The sequence below is a fragment of the Sciurus vulgaris genome, assembly GCF_902686455.1.
Source record: "Sciurus vulgaris genome assembly, chromosome: 6".
NCBI lineage: Eukaryota > Metazoa > Chordata > Mammalia > Rodentia > Sciuridae > Sciurus > Sciurus vulgaris.
This window is the reverse complement of record NC_136466.1, coordinates 105290037-105315686: the sequence shown is the minus strand read 5'-3', so window position 1 is coordinate 105315686 and position 25650 is coordinate 105290037. Positions and strand designations below refer to the sequence as shown.

At 36.6% G+C, this 25650-nt stretch overlaps 2 protein-coding genes across 5 annotated transcripts in view; one reads left to right on the top strand and one right to left on the bottom strand.

The window, feature by feature from the left end:
* Positions 1-6856: 6856 nt before the first annotated feature.
* On the bottom strand, positions 6857-25544 carry DHFR (dihydrofolate reductase). Of its 2 annotated transcripts, none has more exons than XM_079145572.1 (6): positions 25436-25544; positions 24622-24671; positions 22804-22909; positions 16075-16201; positions 13043-13158; positions 6857-7027 (listed from the first exon to the last, which is right to left on the bottom strand). In XM_079145572.1, the coding sequence occupies exons 1-6, from the start codon at positions 25453-25455 to the stop codon at positions 6949-6951; spliced, it is 498 nt and encodes a 165-aa protein (XP_079001698.1). In that variant the 5' UTR covers positions 25456-25544; the 3' UTR covers positions 6857-6948. The 2 variants fall into 2 exon arrangements, with proteins under 2 accessions (XP_079001698.1, XP_079001699.1); XM_079145573.1 differs by lacking the exon at positions 25436-25544 and adding an exon at positions 25021-25155.
* Positions 25344-25650, top strand: part of MSH3 (mutS homolog 3) — a gene marked incomplete at its 5' end in the record, with an annotated part of 207246 nt that continues 206939 nt past the window's right edge. For 2 of the 3 annotated variants that reach the window (XM_079145548.1, XM_079145549.1), the window contains one exon: positions 25344-25541. In XM_079145548.1, coding sequence (XP_079001674.1) covers positions 25344-25541 — 198 coding nt within the window. The remainder of the gene's footprint in view (positions 25542-25650) is intronic. The other variant, XM_079145550.1, reaches the window with a different exon arrangement.

The following is a 25650-nucleotide window of genomic DNA, read 5'->3' as shown; positions in this document are numbered from 1 at the left end:
TATGATAGATTGTCAGGGAGGGAGATCAGAAATTGAAAAAACACTAATGTAGGTTACTCCAACAGTCCCAAGTGAGAAAATACAGAACTGAACTACATGTGGTTGTGAAAAAGAGAAAAGATTGAGAGACAGAAAGGGCAGAACAGGTATTTGGCACATGTGGAAGAGGGACTTGACAACACCTCATCTGGTCTTGGTAAGGACTTGTGCTGTGTTTTGGAATCTAGAGGTGAGGTTTCTCCATGACTTTCCCTCTGTCTGGAGCTTATATTTACCTTCATCCTGATTCTCAATCACCACCTCTTTAGAGCTGTCAAGGCCAAGATCAAATCCCATCTTTAAAGAATCTGTGTGTCTATCAAGAGGAGAATGGCTAAACAAACTGGTGCATTAATTCAATGGAGCACCATATTAAACTAAAATAAAATGGAGAGCAGGTCTGTGAATTCCCTGAGCACACAAAACCATGGAGACAACCTTAATTGCTTGATTTGCAAACTTAAGATAAACGTAACTTGGGTTATTTCTTGTAAATTTCTCCATTTTTACTTAAAAAGTGAAACTTAAGTTCAACCATCTAAAACCTGCCAACTAATTTAAGAGTTCTATAAGCAGGGACTTCCCAGTAGGATAGACTAAATAAGACCATGAAATACTTGTTACCCAGCAATTATTTTCTTTCCCTTGCTTCTGAATTCATCCTGTAGAAAGCCTTGCATTCCCCTGGTGGTGGAGTCTTGAATCACTTTTGGTTAGGAGCTGCTGGATTTATGAATTGCTGTTTGCTCAAATAAACTCTAAGATATTTAATATGCCTTAGTTTATCTTTTAACACTACTCAGTAATAAAAGGGAACTAACCAGGCTGGGGTTGTGGCTCAGTGGTAGAGCGCTCACCTAGCACATGAGGTCCTGGGTTTGATCCTCAGCACCACATAAAAATATAATTAAGGTATCATGTCCACCTACAACTAAAAAATATATTTTAAAGAATGGAACTAACCATTGATACATGCTACCTGGCTAAAACTCAAATAAATTATCGTGAGTGAAATGAGCCAGATCAAAAGTATACATCCTATATGATTCTATTCAAGTGAAATTCAGGAACAGGCAAAACTAATCTAAAATGACACAAAAATTCAGAATAGTGATTGCCTCTGGGTTTGGGAGTGGTAATTGACTGAGAAAGGATAAGAAGGAGTTTTTTGGAGTGATGGATAGAGGTTTGAGTTATGGTGGTATATACTTTTGTCAAAACATGTAGAATGCTATGCTTTAGATCTGCATTTCACTACATAAATTTTACCAAGAAAGCAAAGAGAGGTATAGTTAATGATATGCAAGCTGAAGAATGAAGCATGAAGTATTACTTTGAAATACATCAAAATGCAAGATGGGTAGCTGGCTAAATATGTGAGGGCAGAGAGAGCAAGTATTAGTGATAGGATCTAGGTGGTGGGTAGATAGATGGGTGCTTAATGCACCATTCTTTCAACTTTTCTGTGTACTTAAAACAGTTCATAATAAAATGTTGGTGGAAAAATAGTACCTAGTTTAAGTTTTGCTAATTCACCTATCAAGAGTTAAGACAACTGGCACTTTGGTCAATGCTAGGCAGCTCTAAGCCTTTGTCTTGCCACAGAATCAAGTCTTCTGTCCTTAGAAGAGGACCATGGCCAGAGGCTGAAAAAGGGGCAGCCTCATTTAGAATCCTTTTCTTAAACAATTTTGGCTGGTTGGAGCTGTAGAAAATCTAGTTTCCCTTCAGTTTTTCCTGACTTACAGCATTGTCAGATCTAATCGACTAAATCTGTTCCTTCAGGGCTTGTCTTATGTGTGTGTCCTGTGACTCATGGGGCACAGAATTAGAAAGCACTTCAAATTTATCTTCCAGTAATTTAGTTTTCACATACTTTGATTATTGACTGCAAAATTATTCGAAATATCACAGACTGATGTGATTTTCTTTCTTTTTTTAGTTCCAGGAAGAAAGTAGTTTGAGAAATGTCAATGTATTGTTTGAGAAACTTTTGGTACACATGAGGTCTCCTGGGGGACAGAAAAAGCAGGGAAGGATCTTAAAAATGGTCACTAATGTAATTTTCCTTTTCACAGAAATAGCACAATTTCATGTAGATTGTTTGGCTAGAGCCTTGCGAGTACTAATGTTTTCACTAGAATTTCTACTTCTATTCCAGGTACTCATTTAATTATGCATTTCTTCTTCCCCTTAGATGGAACATCCTTAATCACAGAGTTCAATCTTTCAGGGGTAATTATTTTTCTGAATCCTTTCAGCAGTTGGCCAACATTTCCGTCACAAGGTCATGTTAGCTAATTAGGTCATGTGCTTTGCAGGTTTTTGTTTATTAACTATTAATGAATGCATTTTGTTAAGAGACATCTATCATTGAATTTGCTTACTACATCTCTTGCTGATATGAAATACTTCCATATGCATTTTTATTATATATTTAAGCAGCGAAAGTCTTTAGTTTTTAATAGATCAGCAACATGTAAATCTAACCTTAACAAATTTTACTTTCTTCCATCTCATTCATGTTGACTTATTAGACTTTACATGTTTTTCTGTGTTTTATTTCTCTTAGAGCTAGGGATAGGAAATATCATTTTTCCCCCCTTAAGGCAGGGTGCAAAAGCTCTAAATCAGTGCTTCACAAATTTGAGCAGGCTTCTGAGTCGTCAGGGGTACTTGTTTGAAAGGCAGATTCTGCGTCCTGTCCCTGACACAGGTGTTGTGGGAACATTTTGAGAAACAATGCTTGTAAGGAAGTGGGTGTTAACAATTTCAATTTCATAGAAACAAAATGTGCTAACCTGAATGTTAGAACATGTCTTATTATTTACATTTTTGCCTCAGATTATCAATGTATAATGCTACTCCATAAATCAACAAGGAAAAAATGAGAGTTTGATTCCCTATGAAAGATGAACAAAGCAGGCAACATTCAGGAATCCAGACACCTAAAAACTGTTCTCTGGGCTTGTGTGTGATCCATGTCTAATTCATTGTTTTCCTTTCTACGTTTTAAGCTGATCATGGAGTTACACTGTCATCAAAGTTTCCTTGAAATTTTAAGTGGGGTATACAAAAAGTGATAGAAGTCCAACTCTCATGAATTAGTGCATTTTTTTAATTAAAATTGTTTTTACCAAAGAAATACATGAACGTGGGTTAGTAAAATCAAATGGTTCTAAAGTCTTACAATGAAAACAATCTGTTGGTTCTGCTTCTTTTTAACCTTAGTTGCTCTATCCAAGGGTACTTTTCATTCTCTTGGCACGGTACCTTCATGGTTGTTCTTTCCAAATTAAAAAAAATTTCTCCCAGGTTTTCAAGCAAATGCATGTATTAATACATTTAATTATTAAATCCTCTTAAAACTTATGAAAATCCCAGCAGTTCTCTGCCCTGCTCCTCTCACTTCTACAGAGCAGTGGAATTTGACTTTCAGTCATTTTTAATTTTTTCTCAAATAATTATTTTCATTTTCCATTATTTCACAAATTATATACCATTTCTTAATGTGATAGATGAGGATTTAGCTCTTCTCTTTTCCTCTAATATTGTTCCCAAATAGTGGTCAGAGGTGTGTGTGTTGGGGGGCAGCCATCAAATCATTATGACTATGTACTTATCACTCATTGTTGAGAACATTTGGTTTTTTACTTCCTTTCTTGTACTTTTTCCTGTTGAATTAATGATTGCTTAATCACCCCCCCCATCAACCTCATGTTTATATCTGCTTTATCTTCAATGAACATTCTTTCCAAGTGTCTCAGATTTGTCAATAAGCTGTTATTAGTTTTACTGTTTGTTTTCTAAGCCAGCTACAGAGTTGTCAAATTGCCGGTGTTGGATTATATTTCCTAGATTTCAGGTCATCTGTCTGTTTATTCCTTCATTTTGCTGGAGCATTTCCACTAGTATCTTTCCAGTAAAAGATACATGAAGTTCCCACTGAGTCTTTGCTCATCTTCAGTTATTTGGCTGGGTGTAGCGTTGACAGTTGAAAACTTTCTTAGAATTTTGAAGGGATGGTTCCATTGTTTTCAGGTTTTCTTTTATTCCCTCTTCCCTCTCTCCTTTAAAAAAAAAAAAAAAATTTTTTTTTTTTTTTTTTTTTTTAACTGCAAATACTCAGGGGCACTCAGTGAGCCATATCCCCAGCCCTATCTTGTATTTTATCTAGAGACATGGTCTCACTGAGTTGCTTAGTGCCTTGCTGCTGCTGAGGCTGACTTTGAACTGGAGATTCTCTTGCCTCAGCCTCCCCAGTCACTGGTCTTACAGGTGTGTACCACTGCACACAGTTCCTTCATTTCTTAAAGGCACCTCAAACTGGAACTAAAGCCAAAATCAAGCTCATCAGAAAACCCTGCTATCTTAAACTTTAAAATATAGCTGAAATCACAGTTCTTTACTATGCCCTTTGGTCCAAACTATTATCATCCCTCACCCTGAACTTATAATTGGTCTTTTCCACTTCTATATTTTTTAAAATTATGATACCTCAAATGAGAATTGCGTGGCTTCCTATTTTTACTATGTAAAAGGTATGAAGATCTTACACCATTATAAATATATGGAATTCCTTTGAGTGTTTAGCATTCATTGTTTCTGTGCACTAGCAATTTCTTACTGTAAATACTTGGAACTGTATCTAGTACCTGGCTTATATTCAGTCCATATGCAGCAGCATACAGAGCTGAAAACCCTGAGAACAGCTACTGACCAGTAAGTGACAAATACATACTGTAGCTTTTTCCCCTTTATTTCCCATGAATCTCAGGAGTAGTAATGAGCTTGTCACCCAAAGGGAACCTGCTCACTGACCTTGCTTGCACTGGCTTTCTTATCCTCCCAGTTTCATTTTTCCACGCACCCAACTGGTGCTTTCTGATATGACCTACCAAACAAATGACTTTCATTGGGAATTTCTGTCTTGGGATCCACTTTCTGGGGAAACTTATTTGTAATAAATTACCAATCCAAGAAGGTAATAGATTAATTTTCTCATATCTTAGATTTCCATTATTACATGTAGGAGATTTTCTCCTGGTATTTATCCACTAGTGGAACTGCTAAGTTCAAGGATATGTGCCTTCATCTGTAATAAATTTTGCCAACATAAAAGTCTGACAATGTCAACTACTGGCAAGAATGCCACATGATGGGTGTGGAATAGTACCTGTTTCACTTACATTTTCCTAATTGCTAGTGGTAAAGTCTAATTTTGCATGTGTTTACTAGACACTTAAGTTTCCTCTTTTCTTACTGGTTTGCTGCTTCTTTATCTGAGTTCTATATTTATGAATACTAATAGTTTTTAGGCTATATTGATCGCAGAGAGCACTAGTTTCCTTGTAGTCCGCAATTCTTACGTAGTAATGATTCCTACTCTTCTGTGATGTCTCCCAGCCCCCTCTTATTAATGGGAAGATTTTAGGAAATTTCTTTTTATTCCTGATGTTCCGTATTTATTTTATTGCTGAAAATAAAGGCCCCAGTTTGTTATCTTAAAAAAAAAAAAAAAAAAAAAACTCTTCATGGAAATAAGCACATAGTTTCCCTCAATCCTAATTACAGTAGATGTACCTAATCCAGAAAAAAGCACTTATCAAACGCTCATTCTGTCAACTGTTTGAAGCATACTTTTTTCTGAGACATATTAATAGTAGAAATTTTGTTATTACACATAATTCATTTCCTTCACTAATCCGGCTTTGACATTTTTTTCTGACTGTTGCAGGATTAAAAAAATAAAAATTATAGACACATTTCTTTGACATTTGCACTCTTTCCAAGTTTACCAGAGAATGTTACAACAAATATTCGAGTCTATCCCCTTCCTCAGGATTAACTTTAGATGTGGAAGATCTGGATCCAAACCCAGAACCTTCTGAATTTAAATTGACATTTTTAACTTGTATTTTAAAAGGTGGTATAAGTTTACAAGGCAGAAAATGCTGTTTCTTTTGCATACCTAATTTCCTAAATCTTTGCTAACATGATAGATCAGACAGGTTTTACATCACATTTTGTAAGGTTTAGTTTCTTAATTACAAATTTTGGTATCTAGCAATATCCATTCTCAATTATCTCTTAGAATTTTTAATTGCTGCTATTATACTTATTACTTTTTCTTTTGTAAAGAGCAGCCTATTCTTGTTCCATCAATGCAGTATCTCCTGGAATCTCAATGAAGATCAAAAACAAATTTTAAAGATCTCAGACTTTTCCTTTTGGTAACCTCCTACTTGCTTCTTTATTGTCCATATGCAATATATTGGAGTTCTCAATTTACTGATTCCCTAAGTGAACAGAATTTTGTTTAGAAGTGTGAAGTGCAAAAGAATAAATCAGTTTTTACCTTGATCTAATTTTCTTTAAAAAATGTGAGTTCTAGCTCTTCTGTTTATAATCCATTTCTGTCCTTTGGATTAATCTGACTAGCTCCTCTCTATGGACCCTGGGATCAGCTCATGCTACAAATTGACTACAGCTGTCTTGGGCTGTTCTGTAGATATGCTACCCTAAGCAGGTGATGGGTACTCAGACTAGGCTTTGGGAGAGAGCCACTGAGAAACACTTATAGCAAGAAATGCTTCCTAAATTGTATTAGTAAGACGGATGGAGAATAAAAACACAATGCTTAGAAATCATTATCCAGGGCTGGGATTGTGGCTCAGTGATAGCATGCTCACCTAGCACTTGTGAGGCCTTCGGTTCGATCCTCAGCACCACATAAAAATAAAATAAAGGTATCGTGTCCACATACAACTAAAAAATACGTATTTAAAAAAAAACCAAAAATCATTATTTATAGATCTAAAGTTAACACAAGTCTTTTATTCTAAGGTAGAAATATATAATTTTTCAGAGGGAGGGATAACTTGAAATAAATCAGAAAATGTCTTCACATTAATCATTTTTTTCATACACTTCAAATTTGTACTTAATGCCTTTCTCCTCCTGGACCTCAGAAAGAACACCTGGGTATCTGTAAAAGAAAAAGATGTATAATTACCCCATAAAAACATAGCTTCCCTAACTCTCAGCCAAAAGGCATCGACAGTACATAGAGCAAGTTTTTTCTTTCCTTTTTCTTCTTAGTGGTAAGCTACTGTCAAGGTAGGTGAACATCAGGCAAATACAATACATAAGCAAATAGTAAGAAAAAAACCCTGCAAGCTATATATATAAATTTAGAAAATTAAAGTTGTAATTTCTCCTCCTTTTCTTCTGATTCCTAATTCTTTTCTCAAAAACTAACCACCTTAGCAGTTTCTCTTGTTATCTTTCTCTTCTATTACCAAGGGAATATGCAAATTCCTAAGAAATCTTTGCAAGTCTTAGAGCTAATAAAAATTTTCTTGTGGAAGCAAAAGACAATAAAATATAATCTGTAGCTGTTAAGAGCAAAACTGAAGTCAAGTGTCTGGCATGGTGACAGATTCTTAATTCCTATTTACTCATCAGACATGCATCACAAGGCTTTAATTCCGCAATATGTGGCACACTGCAATTGTTTTGCTAGAATTAGGGTGAATTCAATCTTTCTTCTTCCCTCTCACTTGCCTCTCTACTTCCTGTAGTCTCCCATTCGAAATCCAGGTTGTCAGCTGAAGACTGCTCTGACCATTCTGCCTCCTATTGAACATTTTTATGTCACTTGAGATATTGGTGCACTTCCTTAGTATCATGGAGGCTGAACCCCAGTTTGTTCCAGTGGGGGTCAGTAGCAGCTTCTTTAACCAATCACACTGTGAGTGTCCCTGGATTTGCTGTGTGACCCCATCTCTAGGCCTGGCTGGCAATAAAAAGTCTTCATTATGGTAAAGAATTCAGCACTATGCCTGACATAGGAAGTTTTCCACAAATGCTACCTATTACTACTGGTTTGTTTTGTCCCTCTATTAGACAAGGGTAATACAAGAAAAATTTTTAATCTCTCATAATACATATGAAACATTGCTCAGTAAAAATAAGAATTTGTTAACTAATTGAGATTATGCCTTCCGATAAAAAATTATAGACAGTAAATGACAATAGCATAACAGTATGTGAGGAGAAGAAAAATTAAAATAATTTATATTTCAGAGTAAGAAGCTATGTTTCTATTTATCAACCATTTCCTTAGCTGTTGCTGTCCCACTGTTTTAGTAGTAGCCTCTTTATTTTTTTAAACAAATTGTTTTTCTAGGCCAATTTTAAACCATAATTTTCGTTTCTCTGGAATGAGTCATAAAGAGTACATTTACATATTTTTTTTGTGCGAAATTCTCAAGTGTCAAGATTGTCAGTTAATAAGACAAAAGCAAAGCATTAAGAAGTTCTTTCTAAAATCATGAATAATAACACTTAAAAATGACTATACTATTGGCTGAATATGATCAGTAGCCATGGTACTAATGTTAACTTTCTTTGTGAAACTAGAATTTAATTCTGCTTGTTTCATTTTTCTTTCTCTAATATCTACATATTAGGTCTACTTTAATAACAGTCATAATTACACCTCCAAATCGTAATTCCAAACTTTTCTAAAGAGCAAACTCTGTCAGAGATTCACATTTGGACACTGAGTTCAAGTCTGACGGGATTTGGAAACACCACCTATTTGTTAGAAGCCATCCACACAGACTCCCCTTTAGCACCTTCAGGCACTGAGAAAGCCAATGAGTAAGGATCAACATCAGATCCGAACTGACAAAGTGTCACGAGAACAACCAGAGATGATTCAATGGAAGGTCGAAGAGGTAAACAGAGTTCCTGAAAGTTACCCTTAAAAAACAAATTGCAGCTAAAATAAAACCAAGACTCTACAGGAAGCATAGGTGTTGGAGGGAGGGGATATAAAAGTACTGTGGACAAATAACGCCAGTCAGGAAGAAGTGGGGTCGAAAGAGGAGACATCAGTTCATCTGAAATCTGCTTCCACCTATAAGGTATTCCCGTGCCAGCTCTGAAGCCAATTACCTCTTCTGTTATAGTTTGGATATGGTTTGTCCCTGAAGGGTTCAAATGTTGGAGGCTTGGTCCTTAGTGAGGTGATATTGGGAGGTGACTGTGGACTTTTCACAAGGAGGCGGGGCTGGTGGTAAGAACTCAGGTTAATTAGAAGTATGCCCTTGGAAGGGACTGTAGGACTCCATTTTCTCTCTGGCTTCTTATTCTGAGATGTGATCTCTTCTTCCCAAGTGTGCCCTTGCCCTTGTGATGCCATCTGCCATGAGGTTCTCACCAGTACTGAGCTGATGCCAGCAGCAAGTCTTTGAATCTCTGTAACTGTGAGCCAAATAAACCTTTCTTTAAAGTTAGCCTGCCTCAGGTATTTCATTATGGTAATGAAAACAGACAATTATAGACTCTAAAGGCCCCTTCTGGTCTTTATCTTTGAGTAGGTGGTCACATGGAAGGTTGTTAACTAGAAGGAAAAGACTGTTTGGAGCTCATTAAATAGAAAACTGCTGATATAAAACACTTGGCCCTGCTGGTTTGGTTGGGCCTCATGTGACAGTCTGAGATAGAAAGATTTCTTCCAAGATGAAGGAGGACAGAGCCTCAGAGACAGGCTGGCATGGTGTGGTTGAAAGAATAATTGCACAGAAAATGACCTATGGGAAAAAAGGCAGCCACAAAGTAAAACCACCTTATTTTGTTAATATTAACTTCTGCTCTTAGGCTTCTATCGTTTGTGGCTCTACTTATTTTCTAATTTTATTCTCTTCTTATCTCACAATAGTTCTCTCTCTCATCTTTATTTCATTATACTATTGCCTTTTTTTTTTTTTTTAAACCAAAAAGTACGCTGTTAATTAAAGAGTGTGTTTGAAATGAAACCTATATAAACACAAAAGAACTACTGATAGGTAATGGGGGTCCAAACTGAGGGATTACTGTGTGGAAAGGGGAAGTGGGTGGAAATGAACAAAACTCACTTCTGGGCAGTAGGGAACAATAAGTTCTCTAATGTAAAGATATTTGGAGAGAAAGCTCTAGAATTGGGCATCGTTACAGACTTTAGGGACAAAGTACATTTACTTTCCAGGTTCCTTTTTCTCTACTCCATGTTTCCTTTAAGGAATTCCCTATACCCCACGTTTAAGGAGGCTGTTGTGATGTTAGTACAGACCCAAAAGTATAGACAGAGGACCTGCAATGAAAGAGTTTTTCATTTTGTTTCACAGCCTTGTTTAGAATGTCCATTGTGGAGCCATTTCCTTGTTCTATTTTAATCTACTTTTCTAAGACATTTAAAGAAGAAGTAATACCAATCCTTCTCAGATCCTTCTGAAAAACAACAGAGAAATGAGCACTGTCCAGCTCATTTTGAGGTCAGTATTATCCTGACACCAAATCCTGGTGAAGACGTAACAAACAAGATCGATATCCCTTTTGATTACAAATGCAAAATTCTCAACAAATGCTAGCAAATTGAATCTATCAACATTCAAAAAAGGCTTATATACAATTACCAAGTGAAATTTTTCCCAGAAATGTGAGATTAATTTAACATGAAAATCAGTTAATGGAATATACTGTTTTAACAGTATATTAAATTATTAATTAATAAAAGACATAGAACACACGATCATCTCAACGGACTTAGAAAGTTACATGGCAAAATCCGATGCCCCTTCATGATAAAAATACTTGATGAAGTAGATAGAAATAGAAGAGATCTTCCTCAATCTGATAAAGGACGTATGTGACAAACCCAAAGCTACCGTACTTTATGGTGGAAGACTGAATGATTACCCTCTAGGACATTTGCTCTTTTCACCTTCCAGTCAGCACTGTACTGAGGCTCCAGTCAGGGCAATTAGGAAAGAAATAAAAAAAAAAATACTCAGACTAGAAATTAAACTATCTCTATTTACAAATGCCATTATACTTTATAAATAAAATCCTAGAAATCTATTAACAATTAGAACTACTGAGTTTGGCAAGGTTGTGGAATATCAGATTAATAAACCAAAGTCACTTGTATTTCTGAACACTAGCAATGAACAGGAAATAAAAGGAAAATAAAAGGAATGAAATAGTTATTTAACAAACAGGTACAATATATACACCAAAAATTTTATTGACAAATTAAAAAGGACCTAAATGAGTGGAAAGTCATCACAGGTTCAAGGTCTGGAAGACTTAATATTAAAATGGCAATACTCTCAAGAGTAATCTACAGATAATACCTATCAAAATCCCAACTTGCTTTCTGGCAGAAACTGACATAAAAACTGATCATAAAATTCATATGGAAATGCAAGAGGACCAGAAGAGCTAAAGCAATCTTGAAAAAGAACGAAGTTGGAAAAACTACACATCCTGATTTCACAAGTTAGTAATTAGGATCTGTGTACTGGCATAGAGATATATGTATATATCAGTGGAACAGAACTGAGAGTTCAGAAAAAACCCTCATATTTACAGTCACTTGAGATTGTGGGTGGTTATGGTTGCAAAACCCTGTAAATACACTAAAACTAGTGAATTGTACACTATGATATGTGCAAGGGATTTCAGTAAAGATGCTACATTTTTTTTCTTTAAAAGTTGGAGAGGCAAAATGGTATTTGTTTTAAATACCATTTAAATTATCAAGGGTTATATTTTTTGGAAAGAGTTCTGAATGAGAGCAGTAAAACTTGGAAATGAAAAGGTATTTAAATGAAGTTGATTCACCCAATAGTCTATTCTTGTTAGCAGCAAAGAAAAAGGTATGAAATGAGGGAAAGCTGAGGTCAATATTCATATAATGTGAGAATTGGCAATCAAAGCAGAGAATATGTAAGTATGACAAAGTTAAACAATTGATTTTTACAAAAATTTATATGAAATTACCAAATGTGATTTTTCTAAGTAGACTTAAGCAAAAGCATGTACTTTAGCTGCTTAGAGATCTTATAATTTTCAGTCTTCTTCAGAATTAAGAGCTCAAGAAAAACCACTCACTTCATTTGATCCACGACTATTACTCTGTAGAGTAATAGACTTATTCTAAAGCTTGGCCATCCATTTATTGACTTGGCTCTGACTGTTCCTTTAGGGGGCATTTCAAAAACAAACTCACACTCAAAGGATAATTACTAGATACAACTGAGAATATTTGAAAGAATGTGCTAAAAGCTGGTTTAAAAAGGTTGATATAATTCATCTTTTTCTCTTTATAGACAACAGCTAAAAAGTGCTTTTAAACTAAAAATGTTGTGAGCTTTCAAAATTAAGCAGCCTCGTGCTGGAGTCACACCTGCACAGGAAAGCAAGTGTAACTTCTCCCCATCTCTATCACTGCTACCACCTTCATCTGAGTTCCCTCATCCTTCATCTGAATTACTAACTGGCCTCCCTGCTTCACTCTTTTCCCTTGCAGTTCATTCCGCATAAAGTAGCCAGAACAATGTCACTCTCCTTTCAGACCTCCCCTTTGCTCACGCTTTGGCCTCCCCTTGGCTCACACTGGCCATAGTGGCCTTCAGGCTCAGGGAACAGCCCAACCTCATTCCTGCTGCAGCCTCTGCCCTGCTATCTCTGGTTCCTGGAATCCTCTTCTTGCTCTTACATAGCTGGCTTCTTCACATTTAGATCTCAGCATAGATGTCACTCTTCTGAGAGGATTTCTTAGACTACTCCCTGACTACCATATCCCAATGTTTCAGTTCTCTATGCAACACTTCTTTTGATGATGCCTGTCACTTGTCACTCCCCGCAACTAGAAAGAGCGTAATCTCCAGGAGGCAGCAATATTATCAGGCCTAGTCAACACTATTTCCCCAGTGTCTAAGACATGCCTGATTCTGCTAGGATGAATTGAATACTCTAGTTCTAGATTTTAATGATATCATTAAAACCTAAGCATTCCCAAGTATACTGAAGCAGATTTCCAAAAATTCCGATAGCATCTTTCTACAAAACACACTGCTACCCTGAACTCAATCTGAAAAAGAAAAATGCGCTTGCCTATAATTCTTAAGTAGAAAGTCTAAAAGTGCTTTAGTAAGACCTTTATACTTACTCTGGAAGAAGTTTATATTTCTCCAAATCAATTTCTGGAAAAAATGTGTCACTTTCAAATTCCTGCATGATCCTTGTCACAAACAGTTTAATATGACCTGGTTGATTCATGGCTTCCTTTGAAACAAAACAAAAAAGACATCAATTTCCTTAATCTGTATCATAAGACATAGAAACTCTAAGATTTTTGTTTAATTAGTTATGTTTATCCTAGGCATTAAAGAACTTGTTTATTACTGCCAAAGTATACTATGTAAATAACCTATTCTTAAATCTGGAGTCCTATAAAGTATACCTTAGTTACTTTAAGAATGGCACTAATCATTATCAATAATTATTATACTTTGGTCTCCAGTTTGCTTATGAGAACTACTTTTTAATTTAGGCAGTTTGGTTATTTTCCTTTGGTTGTTGTTTTAAGAGTTAATCTGAGTATGCAAGGCCCAGGGCCACCAAAAAAAAAGAGGCATTAATCCAAAATTATCAAGTTACTTTCCAAAGAAAAACTTACATATGTATATACACACAAGACAGTATAGTTTCATTAGATCTTGACTACTGAACACCAAGGGCATACTCAGTATACTTATAATGCAGTAATTTAATCTGCCTCTTATTGCTAACAACTGTAGCCTTTTTTGTTAATGATTTTTCTAACTACTGTCTATGGTTCTTATTGACAATTTCTACAGGAAAAAACTGCTCTGAAACAAATATCTTAAAAAATTTAATAGAAAGTATGAATCCAAATTACAGACCCACCAAAGCAATAACTTTTTTTGTGTTTTGTTTTGCAATAATTCTTGATCCTTAAACATGCATAGGGAAAAGAGAAATATATTTTTTATGCATATATACATATGTAAAATTCTATGAGTATTATTCTTAAATATTTAAGTTTATATTAAACCATTTATTATCTTTGCTACAAATAAATATTCTATGCTCTTTTGTGTGGTGCTAGGGATTGAACTCAAGGCCTCAAGCATGCTAGGTAGGCGTTCTACTACTGAGCTACATCCGCAGCCCCTAGTAATTCTTACTGTACAAAAAAAAAAAAAAAAAAAATCAGAAAAATTGAGCATGAATAACCAACCACAGCATTTTAAGTTCTATATCAAAGGTGATGGTATAAGGCAAACTTTCTGTGAACAGTCAGATAGTAAACATTTTAGGGTTTGAGGATCATATGGTTTTTTGCTTTTATAGGTAGAGGCCACTACAGACAACACTAAACAAATGAGTGGGGTTGTGTTCTAATGAAACTTGATTCATGTGGTGCTTGGGACGATCAGCCTGAATGATCAATAAGCAGCTGTGATGTGAGGCAGGTGAATAATGCAAAACTACCACCTGAAAGTTTTGCTTCCTTATAATAAATCATGTTATATAAATGCTTTTAACTACTAACAGTGTTTATTAAAAAGTACATTTTCAAGGGAATATGGTATTGAATCACTCAAAATGTGATAGGTAATAAAATAATGAACTTGTTTTCTAGAAGAGATTCATACTGGGATGGATAAAGATTAAAGAAAAATGCCCTTATGACAAATGGGGGAAAATAAGAAGATTGTAGAAACAGGAACATACAAAACAGTCTCTTCTAGGATCCTGGAATACTCCTTCTTTCTCAAATAATTTCCATGTATATTTTACCATAAGCCCCAAAGGGTAGGGAATGATTTTTTTTCTCTATAAATATTATTCTTTCAATAGTGTTTTTTTCTTTCTTTCTCTTTTTTGGGCACTGAGGATTGAACTCTGAACCACATCCCCAGTTCTTTTTTGTATTTTATTTAGAGACAGGGTCTCACTGAGTTGCTTAGTGCCTCACTATTGCTGAGGCTGGTGTTGAACTCGTGATCCTCTTGCCTCAGCCTCCTAAGCTGCTGAGATTACAGGCCAGCACCACCATGCCCAGCTTAATAGTGTTTTTTTTTTTTGTTTGTTTGTTTTTAAAATATTTCTAGTTGTAGAAGGGCATAATACCTTTATTTTATTAATTAATTAATTAATGTGTTGCTGAGGCTTGAACTCAGTGCCTCACATATGCTAGGTAAGCACTCTGCCACTAAGCCACAACCTCAGTCCCTCAATAGTGTTTTAAGAGTCAAAAAATTCTATTTATTAGTGTCAATTTTTTTTTTTTTAAAGCTAGAAGTCATTTTATATCAGGAAAATAGAATATTTCTCTTTAACACACTATTTTCCCTTTTGATGTGAAATCAGGAACCACTTCTCTTAAGTTCTTACATTAAATGAAAATTATTGAGGAAAAGCTTTCTGCTTTTAACAAATTCATATACATCTAGTTAGCATATATCAACTAGAACCCTACCCTTTCCTCAGTGAGATTTTCATCCTGGAAGAAAAGGTATATAATAGCCTATTATCTAGGGCATGGGGGTTGGGGGTGGGGTAGAACCTAGTACGGTGCAAATGCAAATCTTGGGGAGACATTTAGAATGCTTTTTAAGCTGGAAATATTAACTAGTATTTTGAACTGAAAATAAAGTGGTATGTCGGGAGATGTTGTTCAAGGAACACAAAATTTCAGTTAGGAAGAATAAGCTCCAAAGGTCTATCATACAACGTGATGACTATAGTTATTAACAATATTTTATTGTACTTCTGCTGAAGAGTCATTTTAAGTGTTCTCACCACAAAAAGTGAGGTAACATATATGCTAATTGGCTTGATTTAGCCATTCCACAAAGTATTTCAAAACATGTTGTACACAATAAATAAATAAATACAATTATTAGTCAATTAAAAAAAAAAGAAAATAGGTACAGATGAGAAATTTTACTTTCACATTTTTATTTAGCTTACATCTCAGGGACAAACATCAAGTAATTCAGAATGACAGTATGTCTAACCTATAGTAGGGATAATGTACTGCTTCTTATGCTCATGGTTTAATGTTTCAGAAAATGGGCTATGCCTTTCCTCCCAACCTCCCTTCAAATGTCAAGCGAACTAAAAGAAAGTAGGGAACATTTCTTTTTGTTTGTAGATAACTCTACTTACCTTATAAACAGAACTGCCTCCTACTATCCAAACCATGTCTACTTTACTTGCTAATTCTGGCTGCTCAGCAAGTTTTAAGGCATCGTTCAGACTGTTGGCAAGAAAATGAGCTCCTTGTGGAAGTTCCCTGAAGGTAAAAGAATTACATACAATTTTTGTAAAACCCACCCATATTAGTCAAATTATCTGTAGAAAGCATTGATTATAAAACGAAAATCATCATAAATATGAATCCTTTTAATCAAGTACTTGACATCAATATGGCCTACCACCAATATCTAATCTACATGTACATCTAGGGTCCACATAAGTCAAAACCACATGTTGATACTGATGGCAGAAAAAAGTCACAACAGTAGTCTTTAGAGCAGTAGGGTAAAGAACTGGAAGGGGACATGAGACAATTTTCTGGGGCTTATAATATTCGTATTTTTGATCGGGACTGGGTTACACAGGTATACACGTTTATCAAAACTTAGTAAATGTACACTTAAGACTTATGCGCCTTATTGTAATATTTACTTCAAAAGGAAAAAAAAAACAACTGTAGAGAAATACCAAATTCCAGTTAATGATATGTATATGAAGAATATAAGGGGAAATATACTAATGTCTGTAATTAATTTTGAAATGCAAATATGAACAAGACAAACTGAATAGATGGATAGGTGATAAAGCCAGTACAAAAAAATGTTATTGGTAGAATCTAAGGGGTCAGTATATAGCTATTTAAAGTTCTTTCTGTATATTTGAAAATTTTCATGATAAAATATTGGAAAGAGAATGAATGTAGAAAAGTTTGGAGTAATATTCAAACTGCTAATACCTTTGGGGAGTGGGAAATGAACTTTCATGTTTCAAATAAAACAGAAACGGGTGAACTATTTTGAAAATGAGCTTGTTGTTACTTACATAATTAAAAACTCCAAAGGGGAAAAGTTCAATAATTCACTGTTTATGTGAACTAACACTCTCTCTCAACTTCCAGAACCAATTATTGTTTTGGCAGGGAGGAGGGGGCCTAATTTCTTTTATAAATGAGGAAACATGCAGAACTAGGCTTTCACAATAATTAGATACAGAACAGAAATTACAATTCAGTGTCAAGGTCTTAGGCTGGTGCTTTAAAAAGATTATATAACTGCCTTTGAACTAGAGGTTATAACAATGATTAATCAAGAACTAATGGAGATTATTCATTCTCTTGGTTGCATCCTTCCTCTTCTCCTGAAATTTATTTTGCTTATTTTACTCTGTCATCTGTAAAGGAGTTAGGATAGAGCAAAAACATACTTTGACTCAGGCTAGAAAAAGAAATGGAGACCAGAGTGAAGTTAAATAAACTATCTCCTAAGGGAGGTCAGTTATAGGGGCTGAGTGGGACTAGCCTGTTCAAGGAGAGAACTTAGAAGACAAAGATTTAGAGTTGGAGAAGACAGTCTAGTTAATAAAGTATAGGATGACCAAAACGGTCATGGTGGTTTTAATAACTGAAGATGATGAAGTAAGGATACATGATAGGAGATGGAGCAGAATGGATAATGGTGATTTAGGAACTGACATATGAGAAAAACTGATACTAGGGACTGAACTCAGGAACACTTTACCATTGAGCTACCTTTCTGGACTGTTCTTTAAATTTTTTGAGACAGCGTCTCATTAAGTTGCACAGATTTGGCCTTGAACTTGTGATCCTTCTGCTCAGCCTTCTGAGTTGCTGGGATTACAACAACTCAGAAGTGATAGTGCCCAGAGTGGAAGTGGGTGGGTAATAGCAATATGACTTCCAAGGTAATATAAATGGTTGGTGTGGACCTCAAAGAAAAGGGATGATGATTTTGTGAAGACTTCATTTGTGAAGACTCACTCCTTTGTACTGAGTCTGTAAAGCAAAAACCTGATTAAGGATTGGTTTTAGATTTAGGTTATAGCAAAGGCATGCTTCTGCAAAATGTTGCTAATTAATAGTTCTGAAATGTTTTACAGTTAACACCAGACCCCTAGATGACTAAAAAAGAAAAGGCAAAAAGTTGAGCTAATGTTTGAGTCTGTCAGCCCCTTTGCAGCATACATTGTAGAAAAGAATAGTGAATAACAGATAGTAAACATTTTATATCATGTCTTGTTTCAGTGCTAATTTCTTCCTTATAATTTTTTTCAAACCAATCCAGATTGGATTTCCCAAAAAGGGAGAGCTAGTACATGATAGTATATGTATTGTGTCAATACATCTGTGGGCATGCTTCGTATTTTGTTTCTGATCAAGAATCTTGTGAAGATGAAGTAACATATGCACACAGTAGGCATTCCACTTAATATAAATAGCAATCTAATGTAGGTACAATTATTCCTTTTTACAGGTGAGATTAAAGCTGCAGAGTTAAGTAACCAATGATCACACAGCTAGGAATTGATGGGTCTAGTAGTTCAACTCCAGCACCTGACATTACAACAGATTTTCAATGGGTGACCATGGGCTAGAAGTGCCTGAGATACCAGGTCCTTGAGACATTAGGATGGTGGGGTCTAGATTAGATGACCCTGCTGCCCCACGTTCTCTGGCCTCAAACAGCCTTATCTGATTACTCCAGGCTGCTATAAAGACCTTATTCCTTCCCACTGTGCTTGATGTGAAAGATAACTGCATGGCAGATCAAATTCTCTGGGATCTGCTGGGAAATCACTTAGTAACAAAAATCCTAGGCTAGAATGGTATTTTATGCAGAATTGAGAAATAATATTCAACTTGAGACCATTTATACTCAGCCCTTAAAAATCTGATTTCCAACAACTAACAAATGGTTCAAGTATGATCCATCCTCATGTGACCACTACAGATGTTTACAGAAATTTATTTTCTTTAAATAATTGAGAGAAAAAAACCAGGTTACGAACTGGTCCCATGCGGGATTATTCTCTTTCTATAAGTAACTTGTGGAGCATTCCTTTTGAAGAGTTCTGAACTCCTACTTTGCTGTATCTATATGTTAGATACTGGGACTAGAGATTAACAAAACAAAACAGTAGTCCTGGTACCCAAAAGATCATGATGGTAGTCAAATATCTCAGCAGTGGCCACAGCATATGAAAAATACACACAATGAAGATGTACAGAGGATACTTCAGAAGTCCACAAGGAGTGCATCATCTGGGTTGGGGTGAAGATGACTCTTTAGTTGGGTGTCAAAGAAGATAAAGATGTGCGAAAGCACAGAGAGCACAGACTACCATAGATACTATTGAGAATTATAGGAAAGTTATTTAGCACAAGAAAGCTTAGACAAAGCTGAGGGTAGAAGAATGTAATCTGTGGTGAGGATTAAAATACTAATGGGTGGGACAACAGAAGAAAGTCCTGAGGTCAAAGAAAAAAGGAATTTAGAATGAAGTTGGAGTTGGGGAAAAGAGTAATGTAGATCGGATGAGATTTTTGTCTCATAATCGATGAAAAGAACAAAATGTTATAGTAAAATGAAAAATGAGGGACTGGGGTTGTGGTTCAGTGGTAGAGTACTTGCCTAGCACATGTGAGGTACTGGGTTCAATCATTAGCACCACATAAATAAATAAATAAATAAATAAATAAATAAAGTTATTTAAATAAATGAAAATGAGATCATGAACTTGTTCACTGTGATTCTGTTTGTGTTAATATTTTCTAGAAGCTATTAATGGGGTTGGGGGCTAGCTCCTGATATATGTGGAGTATCTTGGGAGGCAGAAACTTTACATATGACATTTCAGTGAATTCTTAAATATTGTCATTATTAATCATGTTTAGTATGTAAAGAAGTTTAAGAAATTATTAGCAAAGTTTACTAATAACCTGCTGAAGGTCCCAAAGTTACTAGGTACCAGCGCAGATGTGAGAAGCAAGGTCTGTCAGTGTTTGCTATGCTAAGTGTGTGAGTCTGAGAGAGAGGCTTTAAGGAGACTGTTGTAATCACTAAAAAGAATATGATACTGAGATTAAAAAATGTATATATATATTTATAAATATATATCCATAAAATTTAGATGACTTTCATGAATTGAAGACAATTTACAACATCTTAAATCATGGAAGAAATTTTGGATTTTCTAGAGATGGTATCAAGGATATAGCATTGCAGTAAAACTCTTTTACTTAATTTTTGGTACCAAACATTTTAAAAACCTGCTTTGTGTGAAATAAATCACATATAACACAATTCACCCTTTTAAAGTGTAAAAATCAGTGATTTTAGTATATTCAGAGTTGTTCAACTACCACTATCTCACAATGAAAAGAGACCTAGTCGCCATCAGTAGTCACCTCCCCATTCTTGGTTCTCTTAAAGTCATAACTTGTCTACAAAGTATTGAAAAACACTTTCCCCCATACCTCATTAACTAGTTACCACAAAAAGTATGTTCGGCACTGAACCTTAAGGTTACTCTGAGGATTCAATTTCTTCCTAGATTGGGGAGGAGGTAAAAAAATTAAGTACCTTTAAAAACTTGCATGAATAGTGATTTCTGAGAGTTAAACTCTGCCTTTTCATGCAGGACCCAGCAGAATATGTGTGGAACTGGCTAACAAGTAGGGAAGTAGGAGAATGAACGAAAAAATGAACCCTAGTAAAATATTTTACTAATTGGTATTACTATTTCTTTGGCATACTTGATAATAAAAACTTCAAATTTTCTCAGTCCTAAAAAAAAGTAAAATACACCAATGAATGTTATATGTACAGACATAAGAAGTAGCCAAACCCAATTACATACACCGCAGGGGGGTAATAAAAGAGAAATTAGACTCATCATTTAAGAAGAAATGCTGGCTCAACTGAACATCTTCCCTACTGAGATTTCTTTATATTTATTTTAGCTGAAGCCAGTCATAAATAAACTTGAAAAGTATTCAAGAATATGTTATTAAAAAATCTCCGGGAATGGCAATATACTCTGAATTTGGTTTCTACCAAGCAAAAGAGATAATCAGAATATCCTAGCAACCAGGAGAAAGAACAGCATGAAGATGAAGGCTGATGGCAGGACACATATCAACCAGAGGAAATCAATGCAAACACCCTTTAGTTTTTTTTACCTATGCCATTCTAGGAAGAATGTGGGAGAAAATCTATGAGTCTGAATCTGTTAGCTTATAGCTGTGTAGTGTTTTTTCCTTCCCAGGGTGTTACTAACTTGACTAGACCACAGTTCCTGGTTATTAAGAGAATATTCCAAGTGGTGTTGCCGAGGTACTTTGTAGATGAGATAACATCTGTAATTATTTGACTTTAATCTGGGTAGACCTGATTCATCAACTCAAAGGCTTTAGGGCAGAGCTGAAGTTTCCTAGAATTTCACCTGTGCTGCCTTAGTCCTGGTTAAAGAATTTCAGCCTGTTATTCCCTACCTCCTGCCTCAAAGAGTTTTGGTCTCACACACAACTGTAAAGGTTAATTCCCTGCAATGAAACTCTTTTATAAAGCTAGGTGTGGCTGAATTCCTAGTGACTTGAAAGGTTGAGACAGAAGGAATCACAGGTTCGAGGCCAGCCTTAGCAATTTAGTGAGACCCTATCTCAAAATTTAAAAAATAAAAATAGAAATAAAGCCAAGGTGCAGTGGTGTATGCCTGTAATCCCAGTGACTCCCAAGACTCAGGGCTCCCAAGGATTGCCATGCCCAAGGCTGGCCTCTAACATAGCAAGACCCTGTCTCAAAAAAAAAAAAAAAAAAAAAAAAATTAGTTCCATATAGGTTGGATCCTAAGTGACACACACAGGAAAGGAATATTATGACCATTGTTGTCAAGCAAGTAGTACCCTATGATAGTGCATTCTTTTTGGTAACTACATTACTAGTTTAAGGAAGAATACGCAACATGCTGATCCTAAACTGTCCCTTAAGTTTAATTTGGGTTACACCTCCACCAAAACAAAAGCATGAGGTATGGAAGATTATTTTAGTAGGTTGGGATCAATGTCAACAACAACAAAAAAAAAAACCAAAATAGAAATCAGGATACATTATATGTGGAGTAAATGACATGGAAGCCACCAGGTAGTCTATCAATACATCCACACCCTGCCAGTCACCCTGGGCATTTCTGGCATCAGGAACTATCCACTTCATTGTTAGACTAGAGGACAAGAATTATTTTAGCAAAAACCAGTTAGAGATGCTCCCTTCTACAGACAATCCCTAGAACCACTTTCAATACTCTGAAATATTTTACCTTCAGACCCTGGGTAACAAACACAAGTGCAGAGATAGTTGGGTGTTCCAGTTAACTAGGAACACCAGGGCACAAGATTATAACCAGTTTTAGTTCATCCCAAAATTCACATCTTATTGCATTTGGTGTTAAGTCAACTGAGGAGAGGGGATAACTGCTTAATTTTAGCAAATCCCAAAATCTGGATATTGTGATTTTATGTGGAATTAGAAAAAAGATATTGATTACACTGTATAACTGATACTTGCATTTATTGAATGGTTCAAGGGAACTTGCAAATCTATTACCATAGTGAGATTTAATGTTTAATATAACATTTTAGGTGGTGAAATCCATTAGCTACTTAAGTAGCAGAATAAGTTGTCATGTGCTGTAACTACATATTCATTTTCTGCAATTATCTTTGTGATATTAGGTAGCTTTATTAATAGCTAATTTTATACTATTTCATCTTGCATATACTGATATCCATTTTAAGAAATGGGACAAGACTTTCCTGTGGTGACTTTATGTTATAGTACTTACTTGAGATCTCTACTGAGAACTATATTAATTCTGTCCTTTAAAGGTCGATTCTTCTCAGGAATAGAGAACCAGGTCTTCCTACCCATAATCACCAGATTCTGTTTACCTGCAAAATCACAGGATAAATTATTTTGGGACTATACATATATTTTTAGTCATATACACATACATGTTTGTCATAGTGACATCTACTGGATTTGCTTTAAAAATATTAAAACTTAAGACAGATATACCAAATTTACATTTATCTCTTCATCTAAATGTAGTAATTATTTTTCCCTTTGGCTTTACCCAACTTGTATCCAATATTTAGTTATAATCAATTGCAACTATGTATAATGTCGTAAAGAGGAAATATTCTCAAAGTGTTGTAATTGAATGCATCCTGTCATCTACCAGGCATCAATCGTAGTAACTCCTTACGTCTTATTTTCCTTGGAGATTAGAATAGGGCCTATCTCTACAATCGCTGAGAAGATTACACTCAGTACAATGCTCAGCATATAATAAGTAGTTATCATTGTTGGACATAATCATACTATTCATATTTGTGTACTTTGTAATTTTCATTGTCATGTTTTAAAAATAGCTCCATAATAGTCTTCTCAATTTGCCTTAAAACAGGTTAAGTTGTACCTGTAGCCTTTTCAGCCTTTTTTTTTTTTTTTTGTGGTGGTGCTGGGGATTGAACCCAGGGCCTTGTGCTTGTAAGGCAAGCAATCTACCAACTGAGCTATGTCCCCAGACCCCTTTTCAGCCTTATACTTCCACAGACAAAACTTTTGTAAAAACTTGATATATAAAGATTCCAGTTTTAACTTCTTAGGAGGAAAAAAAACTTTGAATCAAGACATTTGGATCAAAGGAACATTAACATTGCCATATCATACTTAAGGATTCTTGAGAGGGATTTGTGTCCATTTGGCTTTCAGCTCTTGCCATCTTGTCTTTACCAGTGATGTTATTCCCAAATTCAAGGGCCTTATATCTTATTGTTATGCAGCATCTGCTCTCTCTGACTTACTTTCCTTTATTTATTCTGCCATTCCTCCTCATATACTCATAAATATACACATTTCTTACATTTTAAGCAGGGTATTCCTCCATTGTCATATTCTTTTCTTTGGCTATCCTCTTCTCTCCCACAGTGTAACCTCATTGTAATTGTCCTGGATGTCCTTACAGATAACTGAAAATCATCCTTAGTACAACTGCACACCACTCTCTCCACTCCTTAATTCTCACCCAGACTCTCCCAAACTGAAATGCTGACAGTTCATCATTGATGCCTTTGTGCATCATCTTTACATTACAAATAACCAGATGCTGAGTATCCTGTAGCCATTCTCTTCTCCACTGCCCTTGTTCAGGTCTTATCATCTCTTCCAGCAGCTATTCCAAAGACCTCCTTTGGTCTCCATTCTGAGTGCTACCCTCTAAGGAGGAGGCCCCTATTCAGCTGCCAATTTTGCTATACCTGAATTTTACGTGTGCCCAGTATAAAATTTTGAATTTTTTAAAAAAGGGACACCTAATGAACCTTGGGAACTTCATACAGATTACTAGTAAGAGAATGATCCCAGATTAACATAGGAAACTTTTCATTAAAAACAACATTTACATTGGAGAACTTCAAGAAAAATCTTTGTCGAATCCCACTTAGAAATCCCATAAGGCTGAGGTTGTGGTTCAGTAGTAGAGCGCTTGCCTAGCACGCGTGAGGCACTGGGTTCGATCCCTAGCACCACATAAAAATAAAAAAAAGGTATTGTGTCCACCTACAACAAAAATTATACATTAGAACAATCCCATTATTACCTTCCACTGAAGGGGTCGTGGTCATTCTTTGGAAATACTTGAATTCATTCCTGCAAGTTAGACAAACACAGTGTTACTCAAAACATTGTCTGGTGGGCTCAGACTCTAATGCGCACGACAGACATTGCACTTCGCGTTCTAGTTAGTGTTCTCCAGAGGAGGGACTTTGCCCTAGGCCAGGGCGCCGCAGAGCAAAGGCCTTGGCAGGGCAGCAGAATCTGGTGGGAAATCAACAGTTTGGTTTTGTGCTGCTGCAGCGGAGGCCACCAAGGGCCTACATGCTCTTGTCCTTGGAACTGACTCCCGTCGGCCCGTCCGCCCAGCGCGTCCCCGCTCAGGTGACCAGACTAAAGTCAGTGAGTGCTGCCTCCATACCCCCACCTCCGGCCCGGCTGATACCTGAGCGGTGGCCAGGGCAGATCCCCATTCTTGCCGATGCCCATGTTCTGGGACACCGCAACGATGCAGTTTAGCGGACGAACCATCACAGTAGCAGTGATCCCTACCAGTTCGCCTGCTACACCCGAACACCGTTTGGAGTTTGGCGCGAAACTGTGGCCACCCCGCCCCCTCGGCCTCTTTAGTGCAGGCGAGGCCCCGCCCCGGCCCCGCCTCACGGCGAGGTCGCGGCGTGCTCGCGCCCGCAGACGCCGGGAAACTGCGGCGGCGGGCTCGCGCTCCCGGTCGGGCCCTGTAGACGGGCTTCCCCTGCCTGCCCTGCAATGTCGCGACGGAAGGCTGCATCGGGCAGTCTTTCTGCAGCTGGCCCAGCCCCTGGGAGGCAAGCAGTTTTGAGCCGATTCTTTCACTCAGCGGGAAGCCTGAAATCCACATCTCCCATGGAAGCCGCGGAGAAGGCAGATCCTGGCTCCGCAGCGCCCTCTGCGTCCACTGCCCTGCATCAGTTGCCGCCGCTGGTGGTGAGTCCGGTCCAGGACGGGGCGGGGCCACCGAGGTGGGGCGGAGCTTGTGAGTGGAGCAGGAGGAGGCGGGGACCGTGCGCGAGAATCCCCGAGATGATGGGGCCGG